The sequence below is a fragment of the Babylonia areolata genome, chromosome 28, assembly GCF_041734735.1.
Source record: "Babylonia areolata isolate BAREFJ2019XMU chromosome 28, ASM4173473v1, whole genome shotgun sequence".
Taxonomy (NCBI): Eukaryota; Metazoa; Mollusca; class Gastropoda; order Neogastropoda; family Buccinidae; genus Babylonia; species Babylonia areolata.
Window position 1 is genome coordinate 14,976,433 of NC_134903.1, and position 26,520 is coordinate 15,002,952.

The window sequence follows — 26,520 nt, forward strand, 5'->3', positions numbered from 1 at the left end:
TCTCAGTGCTTGCCAGGTGGAAGGGTGGAACTTAGTTCCTGGAGTGGAGAGGTTTATTACAGTTTCAAATTCATCAAAATTACTTAAAAACAACAACAACAAAAAAAACAATTACCAGTGTCAAGTCTTCATCACACACCACAGGCCGTCTGCCACATATCAATCATTCACTTCCCCTGTATGATGTACACCATTATAACAAATGCTAAGTTATGTTGGGCGGGTGTTTTTTTTATTCCCTGCAATTTGAAACTTTAAATACAAAAAAAATAAATGATACGAAATAGAACTTTGTTGATTTTTTTGCTTTGAAAAAAAAATATATATACAATCACCAGCCAGGTATTTGAAAGTAGTAGTTGTAAACTCTGAATATCAATAAGATACAAATTATATGAATAAAATATAACATGCTATTTCGGTAAAATACTATTCCACTGCCCAAATGACCATCTCACTTTAAGTTTAACCTTTTATTTGTTCAGTTGTGTTGAGTATTCTGTCAATTCATTCCTGAACTTCAGATTACAGTAATATGCCACCCTCTTTTGACCAACTTTCGGACATGTTATGAATACTACAGATTGGAGAAACAATTAGCAGCAATTTAAAAAAAAAAAAAAAAAAAAAAAAAAAATTCAATATTTTACAATTTCTGCAATTTGAAAATCAATGTCCAGATTTTTCTTTCAACTTGGTTCATACTGAACAGTTGCAGTCCGAGTTGAGAATACAATGGTTCAGTTTCATGCCTGTAAACGTGAAAAACAAAAACACACACACAAAAAACACTATAACAGTAAGCCCTTGATAAAATTGAAAATAAGAAAAAAATATTTGTTTCAAAGCTGAAATTGATTTTTTTTTTTTTATTCTTTGGTTATGGACACTTAAACCAAGCAGCTTCACAAGGCAGGGTATATAACTATAATAAATCATGAAATGTTTAACCCAATCTCCTTTGATTCAAAAAGAGAATCTGTTGTTACCCCAGATCATTAACAGAACAAGAAACATCACAAAGATCACTATAGCAGTAACAAATAAGTACTACTGTAAGTGTAATGACATTTTGCGTTATACAACGGAACATTCTTGCTGCTGATGACGCCCCCCCCCCCAGCCCCCCCCAAAAAAACAACCACCACACACACACACAATGCACCTCACCCCTTATTTCTCATATTCATGTACCCATTTGAAAAAAAAAAAAAAAAAAAAATCACACAATAACAAACATATCATACTAAGCATGGCCAGCAATCAAATGTCAAACAATCAACAATTTATCATGCTTTAATAACAACAAAATAAAACTGACATGTCCAGTCACACAACATTACATCATCAATACTATACACAGCCCCCCCCCCCCCCCCCCCTCTTCCCAAAGAACTGTTCTCTTGCAGTTTTAATAAATAACCAAGCATTATATTAATCATTCAACATCATCATCATTTAAGACTGGAAACAAAGAGCCCAATTTCAATTTCGAACATCATCAAAAACAGTCAAACAAAATGATGGGATATATTATCATTCATATGTATTCATGTTCATACCAGATACTTAACATACTGGAGTTTATTTCTCGGGAAAAGAGCGTGGAGATGGAGGCGAACGAGATGGGGGATGTGTGTGGGCGGAGGGTGGAGGTGGGGGTAGGGGAAAGGGCAAGGAGAAATCAAACTCAAAGGCACATCATATGAACATGCTCACACACACATACGCACACACTCACGCACACATGTATAAACATATACACACACTTTCCATGTTGCTCTATGTCTCTCTCACACGTTTTCTTTCAGTACCAAAATGAAACGAACTGTTTAAATTGAGGTAATGTCACAAGTTTTGTAGTGTAGCATCCACAGATGAGGGCATTGTCCATGCTTTGGCCATTCACAGTATCTGACAAGCATTGTCCCCCACCCCCACAAACACACAAAATAAGTTCAAAATAATGCTAAAAGTCGACATGATATTAAAAAAAACAACAACAAACAACCACCAAACTTCAGCAGATGCCATGAGCGTAGTAGTTTTGCGAAGTTCTTTGAGATGAAATGCAATTATACAAAAACAATGATTTGTAAACAATCAATACATTTCCTAATTCTAAAATTTACTTCCCATGCTCCTCTGCTGTAAGTGTGGCGTCTCTTGTTTGGAAATTTTGACTATGTGTATAAAATGAAAATAATCATAAGAAATATTTCAAGAAAAAAGAAGACGGAAAGAATGTGTCTGTTTGCAGGAAAGGGGTATGGGAAATAGTCTGCAATCATGGGGTTTCTTTTGTTCTGTTTTTATTTCTATTTTTTAATGCAATGTACTTCCCTCCACAAGGGTTTAAGCACTGTGAAAGTCATGCCATCTCTTTCAAAGTTAACATTACTATCACTTGTGCTGATGAAATTACACACCACATCTCCTCTGCAATGAAATTTAAACAGAGAGAGAGAAAGAGAGAGAGGAGAAAGAGAGAGGGAGAGAGAGAAATGCACACTGGAATTGCTCAAACCTTTGTCCTTTCTTACTTCAACTATCCAAAGGACAGGACTGGGCTCAACATTCGTATTCTAAGCCACAGACACAACAGATATGAATTCACTGTCCCCATGGTCGCAAAAGCTAGGGGAGCTTTTATTATACACCTAATGTATTTTAGGTCCACAGAACATGTGCATTCTTTCCTTTCTATCACAACAATACACACATCAAATGCTGTGATCTGTATTCTAGCAGAGTACCTTAGTTTCAGCTTCTTTTTTCATCTGGACTCCTTTTTGTTTGTTCAGGCATGCTAAGCTTCAAAAGACAGAGATTATCATGGTTATGCGAATTTGTACCACAGGTTCTGCAATTTTTTTTTTGTTTTTTTTTTTGCTTCCGATTTATTAGTTTCCATGATGTTGAAATTGTCCTTCCTACAACCTTGCATGATACACCAATCCACTCATCTACTAACAAAAACCCCAAACTGAGAAAAAGAAAAAAAAATTTAAATTTAAAAAAAGAAGAAAAAAGCAAAAAGGGCAGATTCTGTGACCATACAATAGCATTCACTGCACACTAACTGAACCTGTGCAAGAAACCTAGTTAAGTTACAAAGTTATACTTGTAATGCCCTTCTGAAACAAGTGAGAGTATGCCTTCAATAGTTTATGACTCACAAAGTCAACGTGATACACACTTAATCCAACACAGAAATTATGGTACAGATCAAACCAAACACACACACACACAAGCAAACCACATCACCTTTCAATTGGGTATTTTGAATCACACACTATTGTGACCTTTATCTCTAACCTATGACTTTTTTTTATGAGTTTAAGGGTTTATGTTTTAGCCCTTTCTAGAGAATCACTATAACCATACCAGGTTTGATAAAAAGTGAATGAAGAACTCCAGTTTCAGTAGTTCAGTTTCAGTAGCTCAAGGCGTCACTGCGTTCGAACGAATCCATATATGCTACACCACATCTGCCAAGCAGATGCCTGACCAGCTTTACCATATCTCTATTTTTCCTTCCCACTATCTATGCTACATATATCGAATAACATTCTGACCCTGACCTTTGAATCCTGGTTCTACTTTTTTTCTTGGTCATTACCAAGACCTTACAAAATGGAACACTGTATAATAAAGACAATAATATAGATAATAAGGACCTTATCTATTTTGTACAGAAATACATGTTTTTACTATCTGTGCCATGCTGTGATCTTGAACTCTGGAGCCTGAACTTTGATGGAGATCATACTTTCACTCCAGCCGGTCACTATACCACGTGCCATAAGAACTGGATATAAATTTTTTCCCAAAAAATCCAACCTGTTACCCCAATCAATACAGCATCATGCCTTTTCTCTTTTTGACAAGTGTTGAACGAGACTGATCATTATTGATGATGCCCAGAATACTATCATATCACAAAATGAGAAAAACCTGAGCTAAAAGTAAAAGCTGATGCTAGTAATGGGTCACTAGACTCAACTCTTAATTACAAGTAAGGTCTTATTCAGAAACTCAACCACCCTGCAATGTTTGATTCCTGAAGGGGGTAGTACTTGCACGGTAGCTGAAAACATGCACATACACATTCAACCATAACTGGGACTGGGTTGTTGGCTGGTTCACATTCATATTTACACAGATCTGAAATAAAATAGAAATCTATTAAAAAGAGAAAGCAGAGGCATAGAGAAAGTGTCAGAGACAGGTACTTGTTTAAAAACAGAAACAAAACAAAACAAACAAAAAAAACCCCGATCTTTTTGATCAACAGATGTTTATCTCAATTTTTTGTGACAGAATTTTTCCATGAAAATGAAATCGGAAAACCAAAGAAAAGTTTGCATACAATGAACACGCTGTTAAAAAGTAATAGTACAAAAAAAGGAAAACAACAGAAAGGCAAAGAAGAAATGAACATGGCAGGAAAAAGGCAATGAGATTTGTGTCCTTCAACAATCCATTTACAAGAATTTCAGAGTATTGCCTCTTCAACAAGTCAACAATCTGTGAAATCTCAATATAAAAGTGGAGTGATGGCTTGGAGGTAATGCATCCGCCCAGGAAGCGATAGAATCTTAGTGTCCTGGTTTGAATCCCGGCACAGTCACCAATATTTTCTCCCCCTCCACTAGACCTTCAGTGGTGGTCTGGATGCTAGTCATTCAGATGAGGTCCCATGTGCAGCATGCACTTGGTGCACGTAAAAGGACCCACGACAATGAAAGGGTTGTCCCTGGTAAAATTCTGTAGAAAAATCCACTTTAATAGGAAAACAAATTAAAAAAAATCCTGCAGACAGGGGGGTGCAGGGGAAGGGGGTGGCGCTCTTAGTGTAGCGATGCACTCTTGCTGGGGAGAGTAGCCTGAATTTCACAAATGAAATCTGTGTGACAAAAAAAAACAGAATAATACAATATAAATCTGCAGTGTCAGATGTAATAAAACTTGATTTAATCAGTGCCACGGTATTTTCTTCTTCTTTTTTTCATATATATATTTTTTTTTTTTTTTTTTTTTTTTTTAACTGTCCCACCGTCTGCGTGGTTTTAGTGGCATTACCCCATGGCTCACCTCTCGTCCGAAACCCCATTTTAGTAATAAAAATAGTAAGAAGATATAATGTATTTTTTTAGGCTGCAGGAATGGAAGAGGGTGCTGAATGCATAAAATGGAAGGGAGGTAATGCATCAAGAGAAGCTGCTGGCTGAAGCCACTTTGTGATTTTCTCTGGTCTTACTATTGGTTCCTACAACGTATCAGTCAAATCCCACACAAATTCCGGACAAGACCAGTCCATCACACCCCTGGCTTTCTCAGATCACGTGTATCAGATCTGTGGCCCACGACAATCAAACTGCACCACCATCAGCACTATCAGTATGACATGTACAGCGCCAATAGCAGCCTGCAGCATGTCAGTCTCCAACAGAGAGAATTAGAACACTTTAGCTTTCCATGACTATATTTCAGTGTCAGGAATGTAGAAAACTATACAACAGAAAGTTAACCAATGAAAAAAAAAAAAGGAAAAAAAAAAAGACTCATCATTATTGTTTTCATCTGTCCTGCATATCACTCACAATGGAGAAACGTTTAGGCGACAAGGTGAGGGCTGGGACACTGACGAGGAACAGTAAAGTAGACAAGACAAACACCAGCCTGACCATGTCCATTCTTAAAAATCTTTTCATCTGGTAAAGAAAAAAATAATAATGAGGTTTTCACCTGCAAAAGTTACTTAAAATGATTCTTAAAAACTAACAATAGAAAAACAAAATCACAAACACAACCACCACCTTCACTCACTTCATCTGATTAAAAAACTGAAAGAAAAAAACAAAACACACACACGAAAAAAGAAAAAGAAAAAAAAGGAAAATAATGAAAAAACACACAAACATCAACGTGCTCACATTGTATAAAATATAAAATGACAACCTTCCCTACATCAGATAATGTAAAACAGTTTGCAGTACCATACATGCGAAATAACCATGTTTTCAGGGTGACATGGGAGTAATGGAAATGAGAAAATGAAGGATCCACTACCAGTTCAGGGTCCATCTGCAGTTGTCCATGTCACAGGAAAACAAAATCATTATTGGTTAATCGCAAATGTCAATGATCAACCATTTAAACAGCGAATCACATTATCAGTCTTCAACATTTCAGATCATCATGAACGATGCTGAATTTGAAAGCAAGGCAAATAAATATTGTTTCAATCTTGAAAAACACAATCACAACAGTCAACAAGTCAAACATTAGCCAGAGCCCTTTCTTCTCACAACTAAAGTGAAATCTCCCTCATGACAGACAGTTATCAAGTGTTCCATAATGATGAAGACTAGGCAGCTTGCAAATTCTTCCCACCATACATACAGACATACTGCAGACTTGGCCACACCTGACCATGGAAACAGAGTAGATTGCACCCAATGATTTGCACAAACATTTCAATCAGGAAGTTTCACAATCTCTAAAACATGGCTGATAACTCAACACCCACACTGGTTGTTAAAATGAAAAAAAAAGGTGAAAAAAAAAAGTTATCTTTCATCGTACCATCTCACATGAGGACCATCACATCCAACGAACATTTCAACTGTACAGAACAAATCCCCAGCAGCGAAAAACAACGTTATGGATCACCTTGATGACTATGCAAGCCCCAGCGAGTCTGTGCCTGTGGGAAAGCAGCCACACCAGCACTGTGCATGGGATGCACTGCTACACCCTGGTAGGAGTTCACACTGGCAGAATGGCCCACACCGACAGGGACCGTGAAAGGTGGATGAGTAAGCAGTGGTGTATTATAACCATGCTGACTTATATGCACTGGTCGCACTGCAGGACTCAGAGCAATGGATGCCGTCTGCTGGTTTGTGGCGTTCGTGTGCACATGAGGGTAACGTACTCCTGTAATGGCTTGACTTTGGTGTGCGGGCATGGCAGGATAGACTTGCGTTGGCCAACGAGCAGTTGCCGGAGCGTAGATCTGATGCATGGTTGTTGGTGTTGGAGTCAGTGGTGAGGGGGTGAAGAAGTACCCAGCCTGGGCCGCTGCTGCAGGTCCAACTTGAGGAGTCATCAGCATGAAATTATTCATTCCCCCATACTGTTGTGGCAAGGGAGGCGTGGCAACTACAGGTGGCTGGGGTTGTGGGGTATGAGGGGAGGGTCCTGGGACTACGTTGGACACCGGTAGTTGGGGCGAGGGTTGGGCTTGCGGGGAAGCACCAGGAGGAGTGGGGACTTGGTTGGGAGGCTGGCTACCGGCTTGAGCTCCAGCCAACCGTTGGCTGTATTGCTTCGTCAGAAAAGCTCTTCTTTCTTCTTTTTTCTGGGCTACAGCAACATACAAAGGCTTGGAAGCAACAATCTGACCGTTCATGACACGCATGGCTTCAGAAGCCTCCTCAACAGTTGTGAAACAGACAAAGCCAAATCCTCTCGAACGGCCACCTTCGTTTGTCATTACCTTTGCGCTGGTAATGGTTCCAAATCGTGCAAACAGCTTCTTCAGACCATCATCATCGAAGCTGTCATTGAGATTTTTTACATACAGGTTTGTTCCTGGAATCACTTCAATTGGAGTGCGCTGGCCATCTGCAGCCTGGCCATTCACTGGAGATACTTGATCTTCAGATGCGCTCGCAGCCGCTGTCGACTCCATTCTTGGCGATAATGGCGGATGGTTGCCGACCTACAGACCCAAACACGCATGCGTGGAATCCGGGTTACTTCCCGACTCGAGATGATCTTTTTGCAGAATCACTTCCCAATTCTTCAAAACCTTTGCTTACGTGACAGTGATCGTCAGGTCAATGGCATCTCCATGGTTTAGACTTTACAATGACGTCCAAGACAGTCTAACTAATAATAAAAAAATAATAAATTCTGTTGACTGAGGCATATGATTTTTCTTTGTAAATAAATACTTTCCCTGTGTCATCTATGACACGCCAGACATAAATGCAATGTTTTCAATAGAAGTGGTCAGATGTTCTGCAAATGATTGGTCGACATATTATTCAGAATATGACAATACATTCAACTGTTGTCCGGTTTTCCTCAGTGGTTTAGTTCTGATTTCTAGGCCGGGTCACTCGGGCAAGATCACCGTGGCTGAATACTTTTTTTTCATTCTAATTTGTGTGTGTGTGTGTGTGTGTGTGTGTGTGTGTGTGTGTGTGTGTGTCTGTGCCAGTGTGTGTGTGTGTGTGTGTTTGTTTGAGTTCAATGCAAAAGCGTCGAACAAGCAGTACAGAAAGAAAAAATACATTAAACAATCGTTTAAAAATAACAAATAATAAATTGAAAATGGCAATACACTGGCCGCACCCGGCCAATGCATGATATAAAATTCAAATGTTAAACAGAAAACCGTAATAAATACAAATGTTTAACATTGATAATAATGACACACATGCACAGGTGCGCATATTTATTAGCATATATGTAGGGCCTATAGTATGAAGATGTGTGTGTGTGGGGGGGGAGGGTGAAGAGACTGAGTGATTCGGTGAGTGGCTCTCGTGCCGTACGGACACGCTTACTGCGCTCTCTCAACAAACCGAACGCGAACTGAGCTCAGGGATTTTCTGGACTTAGTTGTTTTTTTCTCCGTCATACACAGTCTACGTTTGGAAGGCCGTCATTCACAGTCTACGTTTGGAAGGATTTCGATCGCTCTGCGCCGCTGTTTCTTCCATAGAAGTCGATCGCAGTCATCGTTCATTTATTTCCCCACCCTCTACCCCCCTTTGGTGTCATTCGACTTCAGTGTAACAGAAATGGCGCACTCGGCTTCGATTTCGACAATCAAACCAGTATTCATAAGACAGAAAGACATTCCCAACTCGGTCAACTCGACCACTCTATCCTCTTGAACAGACTTAAAACTTCCTTTGGTATTCGTGACACTGCACTAGCATGGATCACGTCTTACCTGTCAGATCGTACACAGAAAGTGTGTGTAAATGGTACATACTCTAGAGTATCTGCCTTGAAATATGGTGTCCCACAAGGGTCCGTCCTAGGTCCTGTTCTTTTCGTGCTGTATGCGGCTCCTGTGTCGGATGTCATCAGTCATCATGCGATGTCGCATGAGAGCTTTGCTCATGACACACAACTTTATCAGTCGGCTTCCATAGCTGAATTTGATGCACTGGTGACTCAAACACAGGAGTGCATTGCTGGCCTAAAGGACTGGATGACTCTCAACAAGCTGCAATTAAATGATGATAAGACTGAATTTATGATAACCTGTCCAAAGAAGTTTCGTCAACATCCTTCCTTTCCTGACTCTGTTCTGATCAATAGCACACCTGTTTCACTTTCTCCCTCTGTTCGCAGTCTTGGTGTAATCCTGGACCAGTCTCTTTCCTTCCAACAGCACATTTCGAATATCTGTAAAGTTGCCTATTTGGAACTGCGTAGAATCAGCTCTATCCGCCACTATCTCTCAACCGATGCAACCAAGACACTTGTATGCTCTCTGGTTCTATCAAGATTGGATTAAAGCAACTCTCTTTTGGCCGGCCTTCCCAAATACCTGTTAGACAGACTCCAAAGAATTCAGAATAACGCTGCCAGACTCATTTGCAGAGCTTCTAAATTTGACCATGTTTCTCCTCTCCTTCAGTCTCTCCACTGGTTGCCTGTTTCTGATCGAATAGACTATAAGCTATCCACTCTGACCTTTTCTGCAGTCAACGGATCTGGCCCCAAATATCTTTCTGAACTCATCCATATCTATACCCCGTCTCGCCAGCTCCGTTCTTCCTCTGATACTCGACTTCTCAGGATACCTCACGTCAGAAGTAAGACCTATGGACACAGATCGTTTTCTTTTCAATCGCCAAAGACGTGGAACAAGCTCCCTGATAACCTCCGTCATTCTGATTCCCTCGCATCTTTTAAATCTCGTCTCAAAACTCACCTTTTCCCTCAGCAATAAGTTCAATTGTGGCAGGTCCACAACTACATGCATGTATATAAATGTGTATTGTGTGTGCGTGTGTCTATGTAAGTTTGTGCCTGCCTATGTGTGCGTATGTGTTAGGGTAGCTGTTAGATACACATGTATGTTAAAATGTATGTATGCTGTGTGTGTGTGTGTGTGTGTGTGTGTGTGTGTGCGTGCGTGCGTGCGTGTGTGTGTGTGGTCACATTTTGGTGTGTGTATGTAACATAGATATAATGTTTTATGTTATCAAAAGCGTTTTTGTAAAGCACCTAGAGCAGATTTCTGGATAGTGTGCTATATAAGTATCCATTATTATTATTATTATTAACTCTCGTCCAACGGTATTGGAAATATGCCTGGCGGCGGAGCGTGCTGCTGGTCAAGGCACCATCCTTGGGGAACAGGAGATACGAGGCTTGTGGCGTGTCTACCCTGCAACACAGGAGGCTCGTACAGACATCCTTCTTAAAGGTATGCGCGTGAGAGATACTGTGATACAGGCCTCTAATGCAAATCCTTACATTCTTAGGGATGGCTCAGAAGAAGAAAAACTGTCCACAAAGGTGTGGATTGACAATATTCCGATATCCGTGGCTGATTCGGAAATAGAACATTCCCTCACTAAAATAGGATGTGAACTCAGATCCAATGTCAAATACGAAAGGGCTAGGGACCAGGACAACAAGTTAACCCGTTTCTTAACTGGGCGGCGTTTTGTTTTCATCTCCGTTCCCCCCACTCCCCTTGAAAAGATCTTGAAAGTGAATATATTTAATGCCAAAATCTACCACAAAGAGCAGAAAGAAGTTAAAAAAACAGTATTCTGCTCACGATGCCTGGAGTCTAACCATCATGTCTCACAGTGCACAAAAGAAGTTGTGTGCCGACAGTGTAAACAACCTGGACATAAGAGAGGTGATGCAGCCTGTCAGTTTGCAGGGAACCCAGCAGACAAGAAGCATGCCCAGCAGCAGGAGGGAGACGACAGAGGGGTGTACTCGGACATCCAGAATGCAGCGGTAGCTCCTGTTCCCACAGCCACATCTCCAGCATCCAACTCTTCCACAAAAGGTGCTGGATGTTCCGGCAGCAAAGCTGGTGACCGGGGTGACAGAAGCCGACCGAGCTATCGTCAGTCCACCCTCTTCTCTTTCGACCAGCACCGCAGCAGGTCCGAGACCCCCAAGCGCCAGCGGTCCCAGGATCGCCGCAGCCCGAGGGACAGGACCGACAAGCATCGTCGACGGAATGACCGACGATCAGGTAGCCCAGTCCCCCCCGTTCATGCCCAGGAGCCTGTGACTGCCGAGAATTGTCGGTAATGTGTTGCTGCTGTCCTCTGTGTCAAAGACGGTTTTGGTTTTCGTCCCCGGACTATGAGACTGAATAGTGATTAATTTTATGTGTTATGTTTTATCGATGTTAATCTTGTGTGTACTCATCAATAGGCTATAAAATGAATTTTGATTTACCCCCACAATGGACAAGTTATTGATCTCATCTTTAAATGTAAGAGGGTTGAAAAATACGTTTAAACGCATTTCAATCTTTCGTTATTTAAGAGAGCAGAAGTTTGACATTATTTGTTTACAAGAAGCACATGTAACAGCCAAAGACATACCATTTTGGGAGAAACAGTGGGGTGGAACTATTTTCTTTAACGAAGGCACAAATAGAAGTAGGGGAGAACTTATTTTAGTAGCAAAGCATTTCCCAGGTAAAGTTAGTTTGAAAACAACAGAAGACAGGGTACTAGTTGTTTCAGTGTCGTATGACAATTATGAATTTATGTTAGCCAATTGTGCCCTGCCATGAGAAAAGATAAATATTGTAAAGGATTCGAAACACTTTTGCCTGACCTAATTTGACGAAAATAAGCATGTTTGCAAAGGAAAAATACTTTCAGCGGTATGATTTTTGTCATCGCATTGTGAACTAATTTAGCACAATCGCTCGACATATATTAAACGCCTGTACTTGGGACACGTTTCCGTTACACAACGTTATCCGGCAATCAATCTTTGTGTCAATCATTTTGCAGTGAAAAGATTCAGTGACGAGTCCTTATTCGGATTCGGGGGGTCATCTTCAAAGAGTCCAAACCATATGGGAATTAGGTCATATTGAACCACGTGATTACGAAAGGGGCAGGGCAACACTCAGTGAAATTGCGTAAAAACTGGGAAAAGACGTCAAGAGACTGCGGATCATTTCAAGAGCTTCACTGCCACAATGGAACTGTCAAAAATTGCAAAGTGCCTAGTTCGAAGCGTTACATCGAACGAGGTAAAGCCTATGCACTCTTTTACTCGGGGTTTTTGTCACATTTGAGCCGACTTCAATATGCTTGGCCGCGGCTTTGAGTTCGGTGACTCAGTAATTTTCAGTCTTTGACGATCCGTGGTCAGTCAAAGCGCGTGCAAGATACTTCGGTAGAACGTTCCGTTGCTCATTTTCTTCCTCTCTATTGCTCTGAATATTGCATTGTTTGAAACGAAACGGTCTTTTTGGCTCACGTTGCAGAATGGGATTGTGTAATCGCCCTTATTTGGGTGTGAGTGTGTTTGCATGCGTGCGTGCGTGCGTGCGTACGCGCCTGTGTGTGTGTGTGTGTGTGTGTGTGATTTCTTGGAGGAACGAGGATGTGGGGAAGCGGGAGTACCACAATTTATTGATAGAGGAATCAGACTTTGGAGGATTGTTGAGTTGTATTTTCTGTTTGTTACTTTTAGTTGCACTTCATGGATTGAGGTCAAAGGTCCGTGACCCAGTCTTAGCAAACACCATTGATAAGACTCAGTTGAAACCAGGGTCAAAGGTCAAAGGTCTAGTTCAGCATACCAGGGGAACACTTTCCTGTGTTAAACCATTGGGTCTTTTTTTTCTCCCCACCAGAATTGTCTGTTTTTTGGGGTTTTTTTTTGTACTTGATTATCATACCTTAAACGAAGACACTCAGTCAGGAGCATGTATTCAACATTTTCCCCCATATATATATATATATATATATATATATATATATATATATTAAAGAAAAACAAAACACAGACACATTTTGTTCAGAGCAAAGATACTACAGACTATATCTATTTATCTATTTATTCATTTTATTTTATTTATTTTGTTTTTTGTACATATTTTTATGTCACTTAGTCTTAGATTTGTATATCTTATTGTAAAGCACGGTGAGCCCCATTTGAGAGGGGGGGGGGGTACTGTGCTATACAAGCTTGCATGTTGTTATTATTATTATTATTGCTATTATTATTTTCATCCCCCCCCCCCCCCCTCATCCCCCCGGAGCTAACATAGTATTTTATAATCAAACTCAGTGTTGAATACTTGCAGAGCGTGGCCATCGAGTCTTTCTATGCTGGCCAGACCTGTGTGATTGCTTTCCTCCGCCGCTTCGGATGAGCCTTTTGTCGGCTCCATGCAAAGGAGCTCTCGGGCCTGAAGCCTCAGCTGGATGCTCAGGGGGTGCGCCTCATCGGCATCGGCTTGGAGGAGCTCGGCCTGGAGGAGTTCCAGCAGGGGCAGTTTTTTTCAGGGGGTAAGAGAGGGGAGGGGTGTTTCAGTTTGAGCCTGGGTTGGCTTCAGTTTTCAGCTTCAGTTCCTCAAGGAGTCATAGTTTAACATGACAGGGTAAATCCATTGATTTGTGCTTCCTTGCCATATCTGCTTGCTGGACATCTGACCTTGGCAGCATAACCCAGCACTCTTTGTCAGGCTTTGAGTGCATGCACACACACACACACACACACACACACACACACACACACACACACACACACACACACACACACACACACGCACTGTACACACACACACACACACACACACACACACACACACACACATATATATTTATATATCTATCCGACACCGACTGTCCTAAAACTCTCTCGGCCAAGAGTTAAGGGATGTAACTTGGGCAAGACACTCTCTGCTATAATCAAATTCTAGCCCAGATAGTCTGGACAGCAGTTCTGCTGTTCTGGTGGTCATAGTTCAACATGACTGACTATCATACATATATATATATCTATGTCTATATACTTATGTACTATCTATCTACCAATATATATATATATATATATATATATATATATATATATATATATATATATATATATACATACAGGCCCAACACTCGGCTTATATCACAGATTGACATAAGTTTATATTTGGACCAACAGCAAAGTGAGAGCTGTATTATCAATGGTTTCTCCAGTCAATGGGGAATCATTTACAGCTTAGTCTTTTGTGAAGGACTATGACTCTCAAACTAGGAGGCAAAATTGCACTGGCTCTTAGTGCTGCAGCCTTGTGGGCTAGTTGGCCTTTGGGAACCATCCCAACGCCGACTGTCCTAAAACCCTCTTGGCCGAGAGAGTGGGGATGTAACTTGGGCAAGACACTCTCCACTATAATCAAATTCTAGCCCAAATAGTCGGAACAGCAGTTGCCTCCTTTGCTGTTCTGATGGTCATAGTCGGACATGACTGACTATCATATATATATATATATACATACATACATATTGATTACAGTAAGTGATAAAAAAGAAAGAAAAAATCATTAACATAGGAAAATGTTTCTTAATTCTGATTCCACCAGTTGTCAAGGTGGAAAGACACTATATTTTCTTTGTCTTGCAAATCAGATGATTTCATAAACTTGGATTCAGTTCATGATGAATATTGAAACTCTATTTCAAATTGATTTCTCATGATAAAAATCCACAAATCTGGAACTGCATTTTACAAAAAAATATATGCATTGATTTTTGTGTGTGGTATAATTATGACTTTGCTTGTGATTTTTCCTGACTAGTTATTTTTAACAAATAAAAAAAGGGTAGTCAGTTGTTGTTGTTTTTTTTTGTTTCAGATTTATTTATTGATACAAAGAAGGAGACGTATAAACTCATGGGATTTAGAAGGTAAGCCAGTGTGTGTGTGTGTGTGTGTGTGTACGTTTAATCAGTGTATTTATTGGAAGCTGTTCTTGTTGAGCTAAGTTTTGTTGTTGCAGTTGTAGTTTGGTCTTTTTTGTTGTTGTTTCTGTTGTGTTCTTCTTGCGCGAATAAAGACAGTTTGGTGCAACTGATTTTTTGTGGTATAATGACAAAGTCATGTGAAATTCATGTACTACAAACTACAAAGTTGTTCTGTTTGATAAATCTGTCAGGTTTAATAATAATTAGCCACAACTTTTTCAAGTGTTGCAAAATAAAACAACAAAAACAAAACAAAACAAGACGAAAGCATTTAAAACATTAGAATAGAAACAGTATGTTTATGCTGACATTTAAAAAAAAAAAAGTACATGTGAAAATGTATGAGCCAAATTCTCCTAGTTTTGATTTAAAAAAAAAAAAAAAGAAAGAAAAAAAGGGGTAGTGAGAATATTGAATGATGTACATGTATTATACTGTTTGCCACACCAGTACGTTATTTTGGGTTGTAGCTGTTGTGTATGTTTATTCATGTTTAACAACATGTTTTTTGTTTGTTTGTTGTTTTTTGGCGATTACTTTTTCACACTGCAAATGTGTGCAGGTTAAATTTCTTCAGCATGTTTCCTGCCATCTTTTCCAAGGCTTCCAGAACTGCCTATTCTAAGGTGAGAAACTATGAGCAGCAGTAGCAGGTAACAACTATGGATAAGGAAATAGATGGTTTGAAGATCCCATAGCCTGTGTTAGCCAGAAGGGCAGTGAATTCATATCCACTTTGTTCAGGGCTCGGCATAAGTAGGCAGGCCCCAATCCTCTTCTCCTTCCACAGTTTAAAGCTTCCCTCCCCCCCAACTAAAGTCGGGTACCGGTTCGCACTTGGGGTGGAGTAAGGAAAATTGGCGGATGATATATCAGGGTATTTTCTCAGTGATAGAGAAACCGAATTCGTTGAAAATTTACACACAGTAACCTTAGGGTATCATCAACAAGTGTGCAAAATATCTAAAAGTTTGGACGCAAATTATGCGAGTATTGTCAAATTCAAAACAGCATGTCACTTTTTTGGGGGGAAACACCCGATAACCTTTCCCAAGAACACAACGCCTTGCTGAAACAGGACCTCGAACCCTGATCACTGATGAACGCTGGATCAGAAGTCCAGCATGTAACTGATTCCACCTCCACTGAGGCTTCTTAACGACCATAGTTATCCGTAAAATACTTCGATTCTACTTCCTCTTCTTCGTTCATGGGCTGCAACTCTTCACATTGACTCGTATGTTCACGAGAGGGCTTTTACTGTGTGAGACCGTTTTTACGCCACCATATAGGCGCAGCCCTGCTCTGTTTTGGGGGGTAGACTTCTTAACAGCTATAGTGATAAGTAATAGACTTTAATATTTCTGGCAGCTTATGTAGAGACACAAGAGCAAGAAAGATAAATGGAAAAAAGAAAAAGTACAAGAGAACCGATCACCGAAACAAGGAACAGCAGTGATGATAACGGTAGTGATGCTAAGAGCAGTGATGCTAACGGCAGTGATGCTAACAGCAGTGATGATAACGGTAGTGATGCTAACAGCAGTGATGCTAACGGCAGTGATGCTAACAGCAGTGATGCTAACGGCAGTGATGCTAATGGTAGTGATGCTAACAGCAGTGATGATAACGGTAGTGATGCTAACAGCAGTAATGATGCTAACAGCAGTGATGATAACAGTAATGATGCTAACAGCAGTGATGATAACGGTAGTGATGCTAACAGCAGTGATGATAACGGTAGTGATGCTAAGAGCAGTGATAACAGTAATGATGCTAACAGCAGTGATGATAACAGTAGTGATGCTAAGAGCAGTGATGATAACGGTAGTGATGCTAACAGCAGTGATGCTACCGGCAGTGATGATAACGGTAGTGATGCTAACGGCAGTGATGCTAACGGTAGTGATGCTAACGGTAGTGATGCTAACAGCAGTGATGATAACGGTAGTGATGCTAACAGCAGTAATGATGCTAACAGCAGTGATGATAACAGTAATGATGCTAACAGCAGTGATGATAACAGTAGTGATGCTAAGAGCAGTGATGATAACGGTAGTGATGCTAACAGCAGTGATGCTAACGGCAGTGATGATAACGGTAGTGATGCTAAAAGCAGTGATGATAACGGTAGTGATGCTAACAGCAGTAATGATGCTAACAGCAGTGATGATAACAGTAATGATGCTAACAGCAGTGATGATAACGGTAGTGATGCTAACAACAGTGATGATAACGGTAGTGATGCTAACAGCAGTGATGATAACGGTAGTGATGCTAAGAGCAGTGATAACGGTAATGATGCTAACAGCAGTGATGATAACAGTAATGATGCTAACAGCAGTGATGATAACGGTAGTGATGCTAAAAGCAGTGATAACGGTAGTGATGCTAACGGTAGTGATGCTAACGGTAGTGATGCTAACAGCAGTGATGATAACGGTAGTGATGCTAACACCAGTAATGATGCTAACAGCAGTGATGATAACGGTAGTGATGCTAAGAGCAGTGATGCTACCGGCAGTGATGATAACGGTAGTGATGCTAACAGCAGTGATGCTAACGGCAGTGATGATAACGGTAGTGATGCTAAAAGCAGTGATGATAACGGTAGTGATGCTAACAGCAGTGATGATAACGGTAGTGATGCTAACAGCAGTGATGATAACGGTAGTGATGCTAACAGGTCTGCACACTGGCTGACCTGGAAGATAAGGAAGACACTTCCACACTAAACCTAACAGATGCCGCGTCGGGAATTTGAACCCAGGACTCGCGGATGGAAAGTCCAGTAATACTTTTAACCACTTGGCTGTTGTGTACGTCCCTTTTAAGTCTCTTTTTTTTTAAAAGAGAAAAAAAAGAAAGATTTTAGATGGATAACATTAAAAATGTTCTTGGAATTTGAAATACTTATGTGTTTTGAAATACCTATATGTTCTTTTTTTGTTTGTTTGATTTTTTTAAATAGCTTCTTTTTTTTTTTTTGAAGCTTCTTTTCCGTTTTTTGCGCAGTTAATTTTATTTGTTCAATTAAGGAAAAAAGTAGATGGAAGTGTGAACATGCAATGTAAGATTGGAAGAAGAAGAAGAAGAAGAAACAACAACTAAAAGAAAAAAAACAACAACAAAAAACAAAAACAAATCAATATAAAGAAGTGCTGGAAGTGAGTTTATCTCAGTATTATTATATCATCATCATCATTACCATTATTATCAACATAAGATAAGTGCCAGAAGTGTGTTTATTTCTGTATTATCATCATCATCATCATCATCATCGTCGTCGTCGTCATTACCATTATTATCAACATGAAGTGCCAGATGTGTGTTTATCTCTGTATCATTTTCATCATTATTATCAGTATAAGGAATTGTCAGAAGTGTGTTTATCTCTGTAATATTAACATCATTATTATCAATATGATAGAAGTGCCAGAAGTGTGTATATCTCTGTATCATTTGTAATTGTATTTGTATTTCTTTTTATCACAACAGATTTCTGTGTGTGAAATTCGGGCTGCTCTCCCCAGGGAGAGCATGTCGCTACACTACAGTGCCACCCTTTTTTTTTTTTTTTTTTTTTTTGTAGTGTTCCTGCGTGCAGTATTTTTATTTGTTCTTCCTATCGAAGTGGATTTTTCTACAGAATTTTGCCAGGAACAACCCTTTTGTTGCCGTGGGTTCTTTAACGTGCGCTAAGTGCATGCTGCACACAGGACCTTGGTTTATCGTCTCATCCGAATGACTAGTGCCCAGACCACGACTCAAGGTCTGGTGGAGGGTGAGAAAACATTAGCGGCTGAGCCGTGATTCGAACCAGCGCATTCAGATTTTCTCTCGCTTTCTAGGCGGATGCGTTACCTCAAGGCCGTCACACATATCACCATAATTACCATCATTGTCAACATAAAAGAAGTACCAGAAGTGTGTATAAACGTGTGCAGGCCAAGGAAGATAAGCTGGGAGGTGACCTGAAAGGGGACGGCATGCAGAACGGAGGGCTGCTGGTCGTTGAAAAAGGTCGGCTTGGTCTCTAAGATTCTGTTTTGTTTTGTTTGTTTTTTCGAGTTGTTGTATTGCATTTAGTCAAAAATGTTTGTTGGAGGTTATTGGCTGTAGCTACTTTCATTTTAATGACACATACTTAACCGTGACCCACTAGTGCAGACTCCGGCAGGGGTCTGACATTCCTGTCCTGTGCAAACTACTATCCGCCTATGGGGAGAAAACGAAAGTAACTACGGCCGATAAGCTCCCAGAAGTAGGTAACCTCCCCTTTGTCCCGCTGGCTAGCGCCCTCTTTTTCCGGCAGCCATCTCAATTCCTGTTCCTGTGCACTTCATACGGTTAAGTTTTTTTTTCGCATTTTCTATCTGTCTTTGGCGTTTCTGCTTTTTGTCCAATTATGTCTTCAGCGAGGTCGCAAAATTATGTGGCTCGATTGGGAGATCGGGCTAAAATTAAGGCACGATTGCAATCGATTCGCGATCACTCTGAGCCCTCTACCTCTGCCTCTCTCAACAACAGATCATTTTCTCTGCATAGGCGGATAGTAGTTTGCACAGGAACAGGAATCGGACCCCTGTTAGAGTCTGCACTAGTGGGTCACGGTAAGTATGTTAGGTAAACGTAATTTTAGGAAGAAAATTTCCTTTGTTGCAACAGATTTTTAGTGTGTGTTGGCTGGGTCTCTTGAGATTCTTTTTTTTTTTTTTTTTTTGGTGGAGTTGTGTTGAATTTAGTCTGTAATGTTTGTCGCAACAGATTTCTCTGGGAGTCGGTGGGGTGTCTGAAATTGTTTTTTTTTTTTTCGTGTAGTTGTATTGCATTTCGTCATTATTGTTTGTCGCAACAGATTTCTGTGCATGGAATTTGAGTCGTTTTTTTTTTTTTGTAATGAAACAGGGAGGAAGGTGGCAGAATGGTTAAAATGCTCATCTGCCAATCTGTGCCAATCTATATTTTTATATATTATTATTATTATTATTATTACTACTACTACCTTTTTCTATATTATTATTATTTATTTATTTATTTATGTAAGCTTATCTATTATTTATTCCCCTCCTTTTTTTTTTTTCCGCAAGGCCTGACTAAGCGCGTTGGGTTACGCAGGTCAGGCATCTGCTTGGCAGATGTGGTGCAGCGTATATGGTTTTGTCCGAATGCAGTGACGCCACCTTGAGCTACTGAAACTGAAACTGAAACAATCTGTGAAGGGTGTGGGTTCAAATTCCAGTCTCAGCCTTTCTCCCACGTTTGGCTGGGAAAATCAAACTGAGCATCCTGTCGTTCGGATGAGATGATAAAATGAGGTCCCATTTGCAGGACACACTTGTACACTTGAAAAGAACCCATGGCGGCAGAAGTGTCATTCTCTGTCGAAATTCTGTAGAAGAAAACCTGTTTCCAGTTGGATGCATAAAGATGTATTGTGTTGTATTGTACTGTAGTATAAATCCACTATGATAGGTACACAAATATATATATATATATATATTACTTGCTCTCAAGGCCTGACTAAGCGCGTTGGGTTATGCTGATGGTAAGGCATCTGCCTAGCAGATGTGGTGAAGCGTGTGTATATATGGATTTGTCCAAACACAGTGACACCTCCTTCAGAGAAACTGACACTGAAGCTTTTTTTTTCCAGGGGGCAAGACTCTGCTCAGCTTCAAGCAGGAGAGTCCCTCGGACAGCGTAGCGAACGCAGAGATACTGAAGGCACTCGGCATCGAAGGGGCCGCCACCCCAGGCGGCCCCAGAGGGTGCTGCTGCTGCTGCTGCTGCTGCTGGTGGCGCCGTGAGCTGTGATGGGGATGTGTGCCAGATGCCCAAGAAGGAATAAGGTCAGACTGGTTACAGAACTGAACGAAGGCTTGCGCTGTGGCGGTTTTCCAGCTGGGCTCTGCGCCTGAGTACGCTCGCATGTTGACTTGAGTAATACACACGTTTACCGCTTCATAGACCTACTGATTTAGGCACACATCATCCCATAAGCACATGACCCCCCCCCCCCCCCCCCCCCCCCCCCCCCCGCCACCAAGCTTACACATCATTTCGTGTATCGTGGATATTTTTGAAGGACCTGACCCATCCTCACACTGTAGATGGTATTGGGAGGACGGCCACAGACTTTGAGACTATTTTGTTTATATTGATGACGATGAAGGAGGAGGAGGAGGAGGAGGATGATGATGACGATGTTGCTATGGTAATAGTAAAATAAATTTCTTTGTTTATTGCCGATATATTTAACATCAGTTTACTAAATTGATTTTAGATGGAGGGGACAGGGGCGGGAGGGGGGGGGGGGATGATGGACTTTTTTTCTTTTTTTTTTTTTTCTTTTTTTTGCCAATCTATAAAGTTTGATGCAAGCTTACATCATTTCGTGTATCATGGATATTTTTGAAGGACCTAACCCATCCTCACACTGTAGATCGTATTGGGAGGAGGACGGTGGACCACACAGCTAATCAGATGGTTCACCAACAGCAATTGGAAATAGTGTACAAATTTGTTATAGTATACAGATTTTTTTGGAGCTGTATCTGGTCCCTTTTTTCTCTTCTCTCCCTCTTGCTGCAGAAAGGTGGCAGAATGGTTAAGACACTCAGTTGCTAGTATTTGTATTTCTTTTTATCACAACAGATTTTTCTGTGTGAAATTTGGGCTGCTCTCCCCAGGGAGAGCGCGTCACTACATTACAGCGCCACCCATTTTTTTTGTATTTTTTCCTGCATGCAGTGTTATTTGTTTTTCCTATCGGTGTGGATTTTTCTACAGAATTTTGCCAGGAACAACCCTTTTGTTGCCGTGGGTTCTTTTACGTGCGCTAAGTGCATGCTGCACACGGGACCTCGGTTTATCGTCTCATCCGAATGACTAGCGTCCAGACCACCACTCAAGGTCTAGTGGAGGGGGAGAAAATATCGGCGGCTGAACCGTGATTCGAACCAGCACGCTCAGATTCTCTCGCTTCCTAGGCGGACGCGTTACCTCTAGGCCATCACTCCACAGTACAGTGAGTCCGTGAGGGTGTGGGTTCCAATCCCGCTCTCGCCCTTTCTTCCCAAGTTTGACTGGAAAATCAAACTGAGCGTCTAGTCTTTCAGATAATAATAATAATAATAATAATAATAATGGATACTTATATAGCACACTATCCAGAAATCGGCTCTAGGTGCTTTACAAAAACGCTTTTGTTAACATAAAACATCATATCTATGTTACATACACACACCAAAATGTGACTACACACACACACACACACACACACACACACACACACACACACGCATGCGTGCGCGCATACACCCAAACACACCCACACACACACACACACACACACACACACACACACACACACACACACACACACACGCGCGCGCGCTGCATACATACATTTTAACATACATGTGTATCTAACAGCTACCCTAACACATACGCACACATAGGCAGGCACAAACTTACATAAACACACGCACACGCACACGCAATACACATTCATATACATGCATGTAGTTATGTACACATACATATGTATGCACACATAGTCAAGCACAGCTAACGCAAAGGAAGTGGACCTGCCACAACTGAACTTATCGCTGAGGGAAAAGATAAGACGATAAACCGCGGTCCCGTGTGCAGCACGCACTTGGTGCACTGTAAAAGAACCCATGGCAACGAGAGTGTTGTCCTCTGGCAAAATTCTGTAGAATAAATCCACTCTGATAGGTATTCAAATACATGCGTGCGCTCAAGGCCTGACTAAGTGTGTTGGTTTATGTTGCTGATCAGGCATCTGCCTAGTGGATGGGGGTGTAGCGTTTATGGATTTGTCCGAACGAATTGAGACATCTTTGAGAATCTGAGACTAAAAGTCCCTTTTTATTTGTCTTTTTTTCTTTTCCTCATTATTATATTCCCATTCATGGACAATTCTTTTGCCTGTTTGCTTCTATATCGAAGGACAGCATCTTTACAATCAGGGTTTTAGTGTCAATGAAGACAATAAGTTTGAAAGTAAAGTTAACTCTTTCACTGCCAAGTTTCAGTGTGAAAAATGCTCCCCAGTGCCAAATATTTTTAGACAGATGCTCTCAGTCACATGTTCACTCTCTCCATACGAACGGCGAAAGAGACAACGTTAACAGCGTTTCACCTCAATTACCATCATCAAAATATTGCAAGCGGAAGGCTCTTATACTGAAGATGTGAATGTTGACAAAGAATACCACAATTCTGACGACGGAAGCTAGAAGTTGGGTCATTTAGACACCCACTGGACATCCGAGGGGGTCTGTGTAGAGGAGAAGAGAGGACTGGCCGTACTGAGTGAGTTAAAGCTACACAGTGGACTTGTTCACTTCAAACTCGGTCAGGGGGCAAAGGTCAGTCATTGCTCTATTGGCGGGGAAACTGGCTGCAGCTGTCAAGCTTTGTCACAATGTGAAAAACAGTTTTAATTACACACACTTAACCTTGACCCACTAGTGCAGACTCCGGCAGGGGTCTGACATTCCTGTCCTGTGCAAACTACTATCCGCCTATGCGGAGAAAATGAAAGTAGCTACGGCCAATAACCTCCCGGAAGTAGCGTCCTTTTTTTCCGGCAGCCATCATGACTCCTGTTCCTGTGCTCTTCATACGGCTAAGTTTTCGGTATTATCAACATGACCCCTCGATGTCAACTAAAGTCGCATATGCCGGTGCTCTGTCTAGTCAACTGAAGTCACCCATATGAGGTTTTAAAGTTATTAATTTGGGCAAACAAGGGTCCCCTTTTTCTGCATGTTTTGTTCAACGATTTGCGTTGTCACTTTCAGATGCCACCAGAATGGACTGCCTGGAGGACGGCCTGACACCTGGAGTTGTCATTACTGAGGGCGTGGTTGGTGCCATCGTCGTCCAGCAGATCTTCTGTTTGACAACACTCTCACCAACAGCTACAACAACAACAACAACAGCAACAACAACAACAACGCCAGCACCAACACTGCCAGCACCAACAACAACACCATCGACCCGTCTGACGCTTGTGGGGTGATCTCCCTGAACGTGTTGCCATGACGACCTCTTGCCGAAACTCTGACTTTCAGGGAGGGAGGGGGTCTGATCCTGGGGTCTTTGCGCCCCTGACACGGCTGAGAGGGAGACCCCATGATGTGCACTCACACGGGTGGTGGATGTTGTAGTGGTGGTGCTGTTGGTGTATTGGTGAGGGCGAGGGTGTTGTGCTGGCATTGGGGGAGAGGAGGTCGGGGGGTGGGGGGGGCTTTGGGGGAAGGGAGGGGGGTCTTTCATGTTCGAGATGTTCCGTGTTTCTTGGGCAATTTTTTATTTTATTATATTTTTTTAATTAAAGATGAACATTGCAAATGATGATTATTACTATTATTTTTATTTTTATAGAGTCGGAGCCAGGGATTAGGGAGAGAGTTAGGGATGTGTTGGGGGAGGGTGGGCGTGGGGGAGGTCTAAACAATGTGATGAGGTTTATCGATCAAAGACTTTAATTTGTTGGATCCTTTGTTGTGGGGTTTTCTGTGGGTTTTTTTGGGTTTTTTTGTTGTTTTTTTTTTTTTGTTACTGTTTCTGGTTTTCTTTGTTTTCCCCACCAGTGTGAATTTTATGTGTAGACTGGCTTTATTGTGATCATACTCTCCGTGAATATGAATGTGAAAGTTATTCCAGTAGTTAATATTTTATTGAAGCTTGCATGGGAAATAGGTCATCCTATTTCAGTGAGGTAGTAGACATATTACAAACATTATCTTGAGAAGGGAGAGAAGGGCTTATTAGGTATTATCATCGTCAGCTTTCTGTGAGATGGCTAGGCAGTACATTCATGTTCAAATGAACTGAAATAACATTGTGATGAAACATGGTAGGTAGCAGGCGTTATCACTGTTCTGTTGAAGCTTTTTAGGCTTATGTTTATTTCTATTCTCACACGCTTACGACTCAGAAGGCTTAGAGACTCATTTGATATTCTCACAAGCTCTTAACGCTAGGAGTGATGACAATCATTTTCTGAGGAAGTTCACATACACCTGATATCACAATCAAATTCTGGCAAACATTATTCGGTAGTAGTATTGTAGTAGAAGTTGTGGGTTTTTTTTTTTTTTTTTTTTTGTTTTTTTGTTTTTGTTGCTTTGTGCGTGTTATTTGGTACTTTAGTTATCCTACTGTGAGTTTGTTGAAATAATTCTCTTCCTTGTGAGATTAAGAAAAATTGTACCATTACATAGAGAATCTGAGCACCTTTTGCTGGTTTTTTTTTTTTATATTAAAATTGTTGTTTTGCTCCTTTTTCTGTGGTTTTTTTTTTTTTTTTGTTGTTTTTTAAATCCAAAATGCCAATATTCCATCTCTCTCTCTCTCTTCTTTCTTTCCCTCCCTCCTTTATTTGAAGTGGGCATTCAAAAAATCAACAACAAAAAACACTTTGGTGAAAGTTACTGAAACTCTGCTAGATAATTTACCTCCCTTGTTGTATTTGGACAGATATTGAACATAATTTTTGTTTATTTTGTATTGATTGTATACTTTCAGTGGGGTTTTTTCCTGTTCTTCCTCTAAATTTTCTGACTGTTATGAGAAAGCTTGCTCTGTGATGACGTTGATTATGAAAATGTTAAACTATCATGGTGTTGAATAAGCGCCACATCTGTGACATGTTCTGATTGAGATAATGGTGAACCGTTGTGACATTTTTGTTGGAGTGGTGTTGGAAGTTGATAGGTTGATGGATCAGTGTGTGATGTAACTTCAGTCATTTATCATCGAACCTTTAGTGTTTTCACGATAGATTGGGAGCAAGACGTACATATAAACTCTTGTCTTTGTTGCTTTGTCTGACTTTGTGCTTTGTTCAGTGACCTTCCACTTTTTTTTTTTTAGGCATTAAACTATTTGATGTGCATTTTCGTGAAAGCCTTCTTCTGTCGGTTTGCTGACAGCTTCTTTGCTCATGGTTATGTAACATTCCTGCTTGCCTGCTTGAATAAAAAGTTAAAAATTGGGAACGTCATTTTGTTGCTGTCATTAGTATTCCTGTTTGTTATGGGCTGTTTCTGTGTGTCTCTGGTTGTCTGAATAGAATAGAAAAGAATTTCTTACTTTATTTTCTTGAAACGGAAAGGTGTATAAGACACAAGACAATACAAATGTGATAAATATCCAGTTTGTTGTGCATATCATGATTTCCTATAGTCCTAGATATTTTTATTATTATTATTATGATTTTTTTAAATATTATTATTATTTATTTATTTATTTATTTTATATATATATTTTTTTGTATGCCTATAGTTGACTTCATCAAGTTTTTGTGCCTTATACATGTTATTATTTGTAGTAGTTCTTTTTTTCTTTTTTTAAAAATGTATTTATCTATTATTATTATTTTCTTTCTTTCTTTCTTTCTTTATTTTTATTATTATTTTTTTTTCTCAAGGCCTGACTAAGTGCGTTGGGTTACGCTGCTGGTCAGGCATCTGCTTGGCAG

At 40.6% G+C, this 26,520-nt stretch overlaps 2 protein-coding genes across 2 annotated transcripts; one reads left to right on the forward strand and one right to left on the reverse strand.

The window, feature by feature from the left end:
• Window positions 1–2,148: 2,148 nt before the first annotated feature.
• Window positions 2,149–7,702, reverse strand: LOC143301887 (polyadenylate-binding protein 1-A-like). Its single transcript, XM_076616317.1, has one exon. The coding sequence runs from the start codon at window positions 7,700–7,702 to the stop codon at window positions 6,668–6,670; it is 1,035 nt and encodes a 344-aa protein (XP_076472432.1). The 3' UTR covers window positions 2,149–6,667.
• Window positions 7,703–12,141: 4,439 nt separating this feature from the next.
• Window positions 12,142–26,038, forward strand: LOC143301964 (prostamide/prostaglandin F synthase-like). The gene is made up of 7 exons (XM_076616441.1): window positions 12,142–12,283; window positions 13,346–13,550; window positions 14,891–14,942; window positions 15,562–15,625; window positions 18,947–19,022; window positions 20,656–20,851; window positions 23,834–26,038. The coding sequence occupies exons 3-6, from the start codon at window positions 14,929–14,931 to the stop codon at window positions 20,814–20,816; spliced, it is 315 nt and encodes a 104-aa protein (XP_076472556.1). The 5' UTR covers window positions 12,142–12,283; window positions 13,346–13,550; window positions 14,891–14,928; the 3' UTR covers window positions 20,817–20,851; window positions 23,834–26,038.
• Window positions 26,039–26,520: the final 482 nt, after the last annotated feature.